Source organism: Tachypleus tridentatus, chromosome 4 (assembly GCF_004210375.1).
Source record: "Tachypleus tridentatus isolate NWPU-2018 chromosome 4, ASM421037v1, whole genome shotgun sequence".
Lineage (NCBI taxonomy): Eukaryota > Metazoa > Arthropoda > Merostomata > Xiphosura > Limulidae > Tachypleus > Tachypleus tridentatus.
Window position 1 is genome coordinate 71,121,172 of NC_134828.1, and position 13,765 is coordinate 71,134,936.

The following is a 13,765-nucleotide window of genomic DNA, read 5'->3' on the forward strand; positions in this document are numbered from 1 at the left end:
CTTCATTTAATGTTTTGAATTTGCGCATCATCTTATTGGACATATGAACTAACCAAACAAGTCAGAAATATCTAAGATTCAGAAATAGCTGACCGTCGACTAGAGGGAGAGGAACAAGTCAGCGACCTCTACATTCGTACATTTTCTCATAACTGAATTGTGGTATTGAATGTCACATCTATAAAACTTTACATTTCAAAATGCGGAGGATGTTCATAGGTACATCGTGGCTTGGACCTTGGATCGCTCGTTATGTAGCTCAGCACTATGGCAGAAATACTAATCATTCTTACAGAAATATTAAATTAAAATTAAATTTAAAGTAAAGGCTAGGGAAATTGTAACCTTATAAATGAGCTATTTTAGGTAGAAAATGAATATCCATTTTTCATTGTGTTCTACAGATTCTCTTTGCATAAGACCACAGTTTAACGACTGTACAACGTATGTTGTTTTGTAATTGACGCTCTCTACCACTATTAATCTGATTTTTTTTTCAAAACTGGTGATTCTCTTTGAGTTTACATATCGATTTATTCTAATTGTCTGTGTTTATAAACTTTAGGTACTGCTTAACACTGTTGATTACAAATAAATATGAAATGTATAATTCCAGCAACTTGTTTCACTCCGTGATAAGTACACTAAATTAAGGTTATCAAAATTAATTTGCTCTTATTATTATGGCAATAATTATTGGTATATTTCGATAGATTGCTAGGCATAGATAGACCAATGATATATGTTTTACGTTAAAAATACGAAAATACGAGTGTGTAATTTCGATGTTCTGCAGAGCACTGGTAGTTATATTGAATAAAAGATATGGAGGGAAATAATCCCCCAAACCCTTGCTTTGATTGGTAGGTTTTTTCCAGAAAAGGATTTTGATACGCGCTTTTGTTTGTTTATACGTTGAAATTAACTACGTTTGTGGTCAACTATTGGTCAGTTACCTCTTTCTTTTTATATAAACCTGACGCTGACTGAAGACGGTCGAAACATTGTTCGCTTTTCTACATAAAATTTTCTCAACCCATACCAGCCGCTTTTGAATATATATTTCTCCAAGAGAGCTCTCTAACAGCACATATTGGCATACACTTTTGTCAGTAATATTTTATGTTGTTTGGAGAACATATCAAAATAAGGTTTCAGATAAAAAACAACAACATGTTTAACTTATTATGAGTGCTCAAGAATCTCCTTGTAGAGAAAATTCATTAATACACTTTCTATTTTACTTAAGTTTTTAACAACGGTTTTTTTATCCTTGTATCTCGTCCGTACACGTGTAAAACTTAACATTTATTACACAAATACAGTGCTTAGTTTTCACAAATCATGTATAGTATGTAAGCTAAAATTCTATGTTTTTGATTACTCCTTAGCATCGCTCAACCATATTTATAGTGTTAAATATATATTGTTTCGAAGTTTCCTCAGATATTTCATCTGCTTTTGTTTTTAATTTTGCTGTGTACTTGTCCTATTGACTGTTTTGTTTGCTTTCTCTTTTTTGTTTCGCGTAAACGCACAGCTGCACAATGTGCTTTCTCTTCGAACTTTTTAACAAGCCAATGTGTGATGAGGTGATAATACTCTATCTTGTATACGAGATGTGTATACACAGGTACTTATAAGACGATAGATAATAAGTTATATACGTGGTATATAAAACACATTTTTAAATAATAATTGACACAAGACATTCGAGCATCGATAACTTATTAATTATAATATACTTTCTAAATTTATTGTATATAATTACAGTCGTTTGTTCGCAGTAGCTACAAACCTTGTTTGCAATAGTGGTTGTTTATTCCTTGTTTTTATTATATTCATACACATTGGATAGTTTTTGTTGGTCATGTTGTTTACTTTGTACATGGTAAACTTTGAATGCTTATAATAAACTGACAATCATGGATACAAAATTTGTTTTTTGTCAAGTCTAGTTTTATTCAACTAGTGTTCAGTTTAGAGCAGCTTGACTTCTGTATTAAGTTAACTGTGCCAACTTTCTATTACCATAAGAAAAATAACACTTATATGCGAATAATGTTCTAATATTTGTGTTTCCCTTCTTATGTGCGCTTACGATTTACAAGCGTGAAATTATAGGTTTAATTTAGAAAAGGGTGAGGACTTGAATCTATTAAAAATATGAATGTCATTAAATTATTGAAATATTTTCAGGTATTTTTTATTTTTACATTCATATCTGAACTGGTATTGTATGGATAAGTACTGAGTATTACTTACAGAAACTATCTGTAAGTAATACAGTCAGTATCTGACCTTTGTAAACGAGTGGTATTTCTTGGGAGAATCAAAATAGTATAATTGAGGTTCTCATGTTGGCCTTTTCATAGCTGTCGTATTTTGTATTAACGCGGGAATGTTAGTTCTCACTCGTTTTTAAGAATTTTCACAATTAATGTAATATTACATACCTCATTCCTTCATATCCGACATCAGTGAACTATGTTTTTAACTGTTGAATATTTGCTCATTTTGTAAATGATTGAAACGTAATTCTGTAGTCTTTAAACCTTTAAAAATTGTGGCATTTTTATGATTTTTTTTTCTGTAGGACTGCAGGTATCAGTATAACAGTGGTCCAAGTACAATGTCTGCCTAGGAAACGTGAGAAATCAAACTTAAACTAATTAAACAAATTTTGTTGGTGGTAATTATTTATACTCACCGCTGATATTAGATCTTATACATATTTCTAAACATTTCCTTAGTAATTTGTTTGTTCTTTTAATTTTACGAAAAACTACACGAGGGCTATCTACGCTAACCGTCCCTAGTTTAGCAGTGTAGGGCTAGAGGAAAGGCAGCTATTCATTACCACCCACCGCTAATTCTTGGGCTGCTCTTTTACCAACGAATAGTAGAATAGACCATCGGTGTAATACGCCCCAACGGCTGATAGGAGAAACATGTTTTGGCCATGCCAGACTCTCAGTAGTTTAAACTGTTATTTCACAAGGATGTGAAACCTTATTTTAATGTCGAAACCGGCGACATTAAAATTATGAATATGTTTATAATCACATATGAAATTATGTGTAAGTTATGCATAAACGTGCAATTTGTTACTCTAGTTTCACATGTTATTTGCATAAAAACTTATAAAACGCATCGTAATCTTGTGCGAAACGTTTTGACTTTGAAATTTGCTATATTTAAAGTTAGACTCTAACGTTCCTTGATAAGGTGAATTTCGTTAAATATTTTAGTGGAAAAGGTTTTAAGCGACTTGTAATCTCACTTATTTAAATATTAAACCTAACTTTCAATTATCATATGCTTTAAAGGTTTGGTTTAGCTGTATTTCAATATATATTGACATTCCTTTTTATACAATGTTTCTTTTACACAAAAGAAAAATGTCTCTAGAAAGTGATGGAAGACATCACAAATCATGAAAACGTACGGAATGTATCAAAAATATAAAATGGCTTTCTTCATATCTGTTATAAATATACCCCTGACGTAGATATATGTGATACACCAAGTTTAAAGCTACACCCTTTATCTCATTATTTTTATTTTTAAAGCACACGCTTTATAAATATGTTATACTCAGTAGCTTCCAATGAAACTTGAACCTATTATTATGCTATTATAAAATATATATTGTTGGGCAAGTTCTTTTGGATTATTCACTAAAAATAACGTGCACTTAGTTTCTTTTTTTCAACATTGTTGTTTATAGGCTACGTTCATTAGTAGCCCTGACTTCACGAACAACGTTTCAACAGAAATTCTGAAAAGAAGAAAGTTACTTACTTCAAATATTTTCTCGCTAGTCGATCGATAACAAACACATTGTTTGTTTATTTGTCTGTTTTTAGGCACAAAGCTACACCACGGTCTATCTTTGTCTTACTCACTTTCTTATTTTTTTCTCTCTTACATTAAATAGTTTTCAGAGTTGCCGCTGAGCCAATTAAAATTACAACAGTACCTTACTTTTCTCTGGTATGTAATTCTAAAGTTGTTTGAAAGTAAAGTATGCAACGAATTTTCATTCTTTTCATTTAATGTCAAGAGCTTTTACGTCCTGAAATGTAATATATATAATATACTCAAATGCTACAGAAATAGTTAATCATATCTAAATTAGGAATGGTTAGCGCAGATAGCTCTCCAGCATGTTTGCGCGAATTGCAAAAAATAAACAAACCGCACATAATTTAATTTCGTAATTAACTTTTTAAATGTCGGTACCCTTATAATATTTTTAAAGCAGCAAATAATATGAGTTACGCTGAAGCTTTACATCATAATGTTTATATTAAGTATATATATCAGTACCAACGTTTCAAAATTTCAATATCTTCTGCCCGTGCTACTAGTTTATAACCCGAGGAAGAACACCGTACTTGCTCGAAATATGCTCAGACATAATAAATGATTTTTTTTAAGAACTCTGTTTTTCCTTAACAGCCATTTCATGTTAGCATATTTTGATTGATTGTTTGGAATTAAGCACAAAGCTATACAATGGGTATCGAAACCCGGTTTTTAGTGGTCGGAGTCCACGGATATACCGCTGTGCCACTGAGAGGGCTAGCTTGTTTTGTAACCTAAAGTATTAACTAGTTAGCATCCTCAGTTTCTTTTATGGTACTCTGTTAATTAATCATGATTGATTCTTAGATTTTATAATTTAAATTTCTTTCAATAGTCCTGCTCAAAGATAGTTATCCTTCATTAAATATGTTAGTTAAGACTGATTATCGGGTTTTTCTTACCGAGTTTTCTGATCAATTTCCTTTCATGAGTCTCATATTCACTTCTCTGTCATCTGATTTCTTGATCGGCTTTCTGTCGTGTGTTGTAATCATTTTGCGTTATCCAATAACGTGGACAAGCCCTTAAATTTACCTGGACATCGCGAGGAGTACTCACATTACAAACAGCACTTTGGTCTGGCTCCTTTTTATGTATGTAAAACCTGTTTGAGTCTGAAGTAAAGGAAATACAGTTATATGAAAACAAACGTTAATTTGTAAAAATAACTCAGATTACCCGTTCTTCGTTTAATTTTACATGCTTAATTAGTTATTAACACATGATCCACCAGCTCATTTATTTTTCGTTTTGTTTCGAATTTCTCGCAAAGCTACACGAGGGCTATCTGCGCTAGTCGTCCCTAATTTAACAGTGTAAGACTAGAGGGAAGGCAGCTAGTCACCACCACCCACCGCCAACTCTTGGGCTACTCTTTTACCAACGAATAGTTGGATTGACTGTCACATTATAACGTCCCCACAGCTGAAAGAGCGAGCATGTTTGGTGTGAAGTGGATTCGAACCTGCGACCCTTATATTACAAGTCGAGTGCCTTAACCCACCTGGCTATGCCGGCCAATAGCTCGTTTGTTTTCTCCTGTCTACATATTTTTCGTCACCCCCATGGTCGCACGTTCGAATCCCCGTCGAACCAAACATGCTCGTCCTTTCAGCCGTGGGGGCATTATAATGTTACCATCAATCCCAATATTCGTTGATACAAGAGTAGCCCAACAGTTGGCGGTGGGTGGTGATGACTAGCTGCCTTCCCTCTAGTCTTACACTCATAAATTGGATACGGCTAGCGCAGATAGGCCTCTTGTAACTTTGCGCGAAATTAAAAAACAAACAATACTAAAAGCATCTATGATTTATATAACGTCAAACGTGGACATCTTTCTAGAAATATCTTAACGCTGTTAAAACGACCTACATCCATTGCAAGTAGATTTTAAAACAATATTTTTGTAACATTTCTAGATAAACAACTATCTCTATGCTAAATTTATTTTTAGATACACAAGTAAAAACAAAATGGCTCGTGTTTTGCTATTTCATGACTTATCTGAAACTTGAAACTGGTAACCTTTCGAACCTTTGAAGGGGAATACCCTTTCTCTACAGTGATATAAAATTCCTAACTCACATGTCAATGGTCTAGAGGAAAACGTGTGTGTGCATCCATGGCAATGACAGACTTGAATAAAGCACAAATTCTATCCTAAACTTGAATATACCACCTAAACTGTGCTTTTTTTCAGCACACATTTCGTATAACTTTTGCAATTCGTCATTTTCGAGATTTCCATAATACTGTGAAAATAAATAATTTCCGTTTATCTCACAAATGTTTTACACTCGAAATTTATTTAAACAATAATCTTCTGGAAACTGTTTTACCGATATTTTTTTTCCATAAATTTTGCACTCGCATAAACTTTCTAACGTAAACGTAACTTAACTCCTTAAACAAATTTGGCTAATTCCTGTACGAACACTTTCTCGTTTTATGACGTGTTTGATTATTATTATTTCTTCTCGAAAATGCCATTCGGAAATAACGCGATGAAAAAATCATAAACTTAAACCAAATTTTTACTGCACTTTTAACCGCATGTTTCAGACATTTACTGTAATTAACTATACCATCTTTCTCATAAACTATTCCAATTCAGTTAAAAAAGAAGTTGTAAGAAAGAAATTAAATAATGGTTTTGTTTATATCAAGCCAACGATGAATAATAGTCAAGCTACATATTAAACATTTTTACTTTCAGGCTGAAAGGGCACCAATTGCATTCGCGTTTTTATTTTCCACATATAAATAACTCTTCACGGGTATCGAAAGCCGGTTTCTTGCGTTGTAAGTCCACAAACTTACCGCTGTGTCACTGACGGGGCACTGAAGTAAGGTCTCCGCGGTTATTACTTGAAGTTATGCAAGACAAAAGACGCACCTGAAATGTTACATCACACACTTTTAAGTTAAAATCCTTGATGAAAAAAAAATTCTACTGCTTAAAGTTATTTTTGTACATACATTAGATATATTGACTTCCAATGCTTCACGGCTATTAAACAGTTACTTGTCTTTTTGTTTCAAACAGTTGTTGCTTGATTCTTAAGTATTCTTTTTTCTCAACAAAATTTTATGTTGCACATTATTAACGGATTTAAAGTGCCATCTGGTGAATAGAAATAGTGTTAATGCTTTTATTTTAACCATGTTAGTTTGTCTAATTTTTCAAGATCAGACATAATATGAAAGGTAAAAACCATTAATTCCAACTAAAGACGCGGGAAACCTGACAAGCTAATGTATATTATTACGGGGATCGTTATGAAGAGGCCCGACATAGCTAGGTGGTTAAGGCACTCGTCTCGCCATCCGAGGGTCGTGGGTATTCAACCCCGTCATACCAAAAAAGCTCGCCCTTTCAGCCATGGGTACGTTATAATGTGACGATCAATCCCACTATTCTTTGGTAAAAGAGTAGCCCAAGAGGTGGCGATGGGTGGTGATGACTAGCTGCCTTCCCTCTAGCCTTACACTACTAAATTAGGAACGACTAGCACAGATAGCCTTGGAGTAGCTTCGCGTGAAATTGAAACGAAATCGTTATGAATAACTGTGCACGTCATTGATTATTAAAATGGCACTGTTATCCAGTGTGTTAACATTTCTATATCTAGTAAAGTATCTGTGGAATTTTTATATATTTGACATGATAATACGATTAGTAGACACTTTATGCCCAATATTTTACTAAATATCAACAATACAAAATTTTTACACTTATATGTTTGGTTACTAAAATTACTGGTTTTGAAAACGACCTTAAAAGCATTTCTGTATCTAACGAAATGTTTGGAAGATGTCTTTTATTCCACAATGCGATGATTTATGACATTATCTTTAAAGGTCTTGATTGTACAAATCTTTGATTCTAGTATTTTTATTGATATGTTTTGTGTTAAATATTAGGTATCTTTTTCTGGATTGTTCTACGTTAATCGAAATATTGGTATGAAATAACTATTTCTATATTGAAGTTTAAAGTTGTTTCCTTTAATAAAAGTGCTGGACTGTGGGTGGAACTGAAACCTGATAAATAATGAAACAAATAAACACACGATTTTCCATATAACATTCTTGGATGATGAAGGATGTTTATTTTATTCGCAATTATTACGAACCGATTTTTATGCAAGATGACAGTGTCAGAAAGTAGTTAAATATCCATATTATGTATAATAATACTGGCTGACCTTAATAATTGAATGCTATACTGCTAACTTGCATCATAAACACACCTGCGCACTGCATCATCAAACACTGGGAAAAAGTAATCGATAATCTGAGTTACGGGTGAGAAAACCTATTGGTCTTGTTTACGCAATACTAATTCCATATAGCAAATAGCGCACTGCAAAATGTTCAAACTAAACCAAAACATTTCTGTGTTTTCATGGTTTCCGTTACATGAAAAAAACATTAAGTATAAATTACCCACCTTAAGCTTACAATAAAGAGGTAATGAGTTGTTTTCAAAACCTATTTTGGGGGAATATATTTTATTTCAGCGGTAATTATTTGGAAGACTATTTTTGTCATTTAAGAGCCCGGTTACGAAAACCCAACATCTTTAGGAATCACGCTAAAGTTTGAAATATTATGTCCCAGGAGTGGTAGAAATAATCTACTTCACTTCACTATCTATAACCTTTTTTTTCAGATTTGAAATTCATTAAGTATGGAAAAAGATACAGCTGTATATAGCAGTAATGGTTTTAGAGGGTTCATCGTTTCCATCTTTTCCCGAATCAGTATCATACACCTTGCTTTATTCTAATCTAATTCAATTTTGACCTTTCACACCACTTGCCCTTCTCATTAATATTCTTTCTCCACTTTCAGCATCATTTTTTGGTTCCAGTTGATATGATTTGTTTTATTCAAGCATGAATCCAAAGGTTTGTTGTTTTTTGTTTTTGAATTTCGCGCAAAGCTACACGAGGGCTGTTTGTGCCAGCCGTCCCTAATTTTGCAGTGTAAGAATAGAGGGAAGGCAGCTAGTCATCACCACCCACCGCCAACTCTTGGGCTACTTTTTTTACCAAAGAATAGTGGGATTGATCGTCACATAGCTGAAAGGACGAGCATGTTTGGTGTAATGGGAATTCGAACTTGCGACCTTCAGATTACGAGTCGAACGCCTTAACCCACCTAGCCATGTCGGGTCGACTCCAAAGGTAAGTTGCATCAACAAACGCCACAGTCTCCTTTATTTATGTTTATGTTCCTGGCAATGAATTTTACAGATTTCACTTATGAGTATATTTTTGTATATTTTTTCAATCAGAAGAAAAAGCTTACTTAGATTGAATTATTGGATTACTGTTACCTAGTTTGTCTCCTCCAATCCGTTTTTCGGCTCTAACCTTTTTACTAAACTTGTGTCGGTTTTCGCAACCAGGGGAGGAGGGTCTTAATAAGAGTATTTAGAAATAATTTGTAAACAACATTTTATTTACATCGTGACTTTTATGTTTCGGTGTCTGGTTTACTTCACTAATAAATTACTTTATTAAGTTTGCGATTGCTTAGTGATATGCTTGTATATAACTATTGTTACACATTTTCAAATGACTTTTCTTTTAAAATTAATTTTTTAGCCTCAGTTTTTGTTGTTTACCTAATGATGCTAAGTAAATGTGGCAGAACGTTGCGAATAAAATAAACATCCTTCATCATCCAAGGATGTTATATGGAAAATCGTGTGTTTATTTGTTTCATTATTTATCAAGTTTCAGTTTCACCCACAGTCCAGCACTTTTATTAAAGGCAACAACTTTAAACTTCAATATAGAAATAGTTATTTCATACCAATATTTCGATTACGTCTATGTTAAGGTACAATGAAATATAAACTGAGCACAACTTCTATAAAGTTATTTACTCGTATGATTGATTATTTCAGCGTAGAATTTCAAATTCCAGATTCCATTTTTGTATGTTTGTAAACTTGTCGCTGATCCATCAGGGGTACAAATTTTCTCAAAACAATTTTCGGAATAATCACTCTGGGTGATCTCGTGACATCAATTATCACATCATTAAAACGGCGTTACATTAAAACTGTTGCCTTTTGGTGGCTTAGTGGTGAGTCTGGGAGCTTATAATGCTAAAGTTTAGGTTTCGATAACCCTGAGGAGCATAGAAAGTTATTTGTGTATCTTTGTGCTTAAAACAAATGTTTTTGTTACAATTTATAGCTATTACAGTAAGGAAGAATGTCGTTGTTTTTAAACAGATAAGATATATCAATCTTATACTTGAGAATGATCGCATTGACAATCGAAACGTCGTACCTGTTTAAAGTATATCATTTCTCAGTGTAAAAACTGTAAGTAAAAAGCTATAATCAGCCTTCAGCATGTCTCTGTCTAAAGCACCATCTATTTTTGGTATAAACAAACGTCATTAGTTTTACTTTTGTTAGCGGATCATGAAACTGGAGAAAGTTGGCGATAAGCCTTTTTTGTTATAAATATGTATACTGCAGTAGATATCACTCCTATATCAAGCATATCCTTCGTCTCCACACCTACTATACCACTGGATGCAAAGTTACACTTGAATATTACCTGATTTTACTTAGACTATTTTAGGCGGTAAACACTGTAAGTTATTATGCGTTCCACTTCCTTGCACATGTCAGCACTATTATAGAATGTCAATATTCATCTGTTTACACTACATAGCTTACTTTTTTAGATTTAAGCCAGTAACACTATCTTTGGTATCTGTTAGTTGTTTGTTTTATTATATGATTGGTTAGAAGGTGTGAAAGAATTTCTTGATGGTCATAAAATAATTTCCTTTATTGAAACAGTAATAATCAAAACTTTTTATTATCGTAATTTTCATTAATACCTGATATGCTGTTAGTACGTTTAATAATAGTTTAATAGTAATTTAATTTTAACTGGATTAATTGCAGAAGTGAAAAATCACTACTCTCCATAACATGCCTGGAGACCACAAAAGTGACCAAATGTGTGTCATTCAATCATTTCACGTAGTGATTAAACCAGTTTGTGAATATTTATTAATGTTTCTAATTCAAAAAGCTTAGCTATCCTTCATACCTTTGTTTGGTACAGACAGTGATTCTACTTAAAATTTCATGTAACTGCTCTCTGTGATGCAAGTGGTGATTTATTAGCATTAGTTGTGGGTAAATCATCCAATTCTATGGCCACAAACTGTTGAATTTGGATCACATCAATTATGTTTGGATGAAGAAAGGCATGAAAACTTTTAGATGTTATACTACAATTAAACTTTTATGGATTTGTCAAGACAACAACCTATTCTAAACATTTTTCATAATATAAATTGTATTTACATAGATTAATCATTATTAATGTAAGATAATTTCCAATAGAATCAAAACTTTACATCAGATTATAAAAGTTCGGACGAGGAGGCTTAGTTTCAAAGAGTTAATAGCCATTCTAAGAAAAAAAAACAATTTATTACGAATTAGGAATAATAATTATATAATGTGAAAGTTTTGAACATTAACAGAGAATTCCGGTATACATGATTCTGTGTGTATATTTATTGTTTTGGGTAGGAATAATTGCTAAACTAACGTGACGCATTGTATGTTTTCTCTGCTGTTTTAGTAGAAACTAGTTACATATTATTTTGGGATTGGTTAATAAACTAACGCCACGTAATATAAACTTAAATTGACTTTTTTTCCTCATTCAGCCAATTCGATGCACAATGGTCAACTGTTCATGTGATGCTTTCAATCCAGGCACACTTTATCAGCGGATTTGTAACACCTGTTCTCATGGCTGGGCGTTTCACGGTAAGTGGAGAACTACCCCTCTTTTTTAATTGTCGTTATTCAACAAGATTGTTTTTTCTTTTGTTTCATTTATATATATACATTCTTGGAACATTTCGTAATATGTTGTCAGTTTCACATGACCTACATGAATAGAAGTCATTGACAAACAATAAGTAAAGTTGTTAATCCTTTATTTCTACTCACCTACGTTTAGAGACAAGGTATACCTTTGATAACAGATTTCATTTCGGAGCTCAAGAGTTCGACATGGCGATGTGGTTAGAGCGCTTGACTCTCAGCCCGAGAGTCATGGATTCGAATCTCTGTCTCACTAAACATGCTCGTCGTGGAGGCATTGGTCAATCCCACTATTCGTTTGTAAAATGGTAGCCCAAAAGCTGGTGGTATTTGGTGATGACTAGCTGCCTTCCATCTTGTCTCTCACTGCTTAATTAGGGACAGTTAGTTCAGATAACCCTTGTATAGTTTCACGCGGAATTCAAAAGAAATCAAACTCAAGAGTTCGAAAGGTGTGTTATATGTATACGTATTCACACAGAGAGACGTTAAATACACTTCAGCCAACACAATTAACGGCCAGGTGATTGAGGCACTCAACTCGTAATCTGAGGATCGCGGGTTCGAATCCTCGTCACACCAAACATTCTCGTCCTTTCAGTCGTGGTGGCGTTATACAGTGACGACCAATCCCACTATTCATTGGTAAAAGAGTAGCTCAAGAGTGGGCGGTAGATGGTGATGGCGATCTGCCACCTCTCTAGTCTTACACTGCTAAATTAGGGACGGCTAGCGCAGATAGCTCTCGTATAGCTTTGTGCTAAATTCAAAGCAAACAAACAACACTATTAAATCGGGTTAAAAAATACATATTTCAAATCCGATTGATTTCGATTATTGGGGTTATTTAATCCAATATTGTAAAATGTAATAATAACATCATAATAAAAATTAATTTGTTCATTATGTGTATTATACTTTTTAAAGTCCTATTTATCTTCTTCTATCCGAGATTAAAATCAAACATGCAAGATTTATTAAACTATTGTCTTTCATACAATAAATATTATAATTTCTTTTAAATTAAGTTTGTTTGTTATTAAGCTACACAAAAGGCTATATGCGCTCTGCCCACCACGGTATCGAAACCGAATTTCTAACAGCATCAGTTCGCAAATAATACCACTGTGCCGCTGGGAGGCGTTTTAATTAAAAGACCACAGCAAAATGGAGTAATGAAACACCCTAGGCAAGTGGGTTCACTCTTTATTGTGTATGTGTAATTACTTATATTCACACTGCAGCCAACAGTTAAAGTATAATTGGAATATATCCTTAAAAGTTTGGAGCATTGTAATATTTTATCCACCACTAGACAAAACAACTGTTATAAGATCGCCATTCGTCTTTTTATCTCATTGTTTTGGGGCTTACATGAGGAGGTGCTTGGGGTTCGCGACTCGAAATATGCCGATCTCAACAAACATACTCGCCCTTTCAATCTTAAAACGTTATAACGCGACGATCAATCTCAATGATCGTCCAAGATGTAGTCCAATGTAGTCCAAGAATTGGCGGTGAGTGGTGATGAATTGAATAGTTGCATTCTCTTTAGTCTTTCATTAGGGACGGCTAGCGCAGATAATATTCACGTAGCTTTGCGCGAACCAGACTCATTTTTTCTCAAACCAAACACCTGATAATCATTTGTGTGGCTTTAAATAAATAAACAATAAAGGTGATTTTACATTTATATATAAAGTTATATCATTTTAATATGAAATTTGACCACAAGTAAATCTAGTACCGATATAACGTGATGGCGTAGTCCTAAGGTATCCTCGGATATATCTCTGAAAGTGCTGCTTTCACATCTGAGGCGTTACTTTAGAAGGATGTGACAAAATACTCTTGTACATTCTTGATTGGATTGAAGCCTTGTGAACATGAAGAAAACTGCATTCGGTCAATCCCATCTTCAAGGAATATGTCGATCAGTTTAGCGCAGTGAAAACGGTCTTATTATTCATTACGCTGATGTAAGGTTCTGATGGTGTGTGATATTAA

At 33.6% G+C, this 13,765-nt stretch overlaps 1 protein-coding gene across 1 annotated transcript in view; it reads left to right on the top strand.

The window, feature by feature from the left end:
* LOC143249400 (zinc finger protein basonuclin-2-like) overlaps positions 1–13,765 on the top strand; it is a 71,799-nt gene that overhangs the window by 19,161 nt on the left and 38,873 nt on the right. Inside the window, exon 2 of the mRNA XM_076499191.1 lies at positions 11,596–11,698. Within this exon, the coding sequence (XP_076355306.1) occupies positions 11,596–11,698 (103 nt within the window). The remainder of the gene's footprint in view (positions 1–11,595; positions 11,699–13,765) is intronic.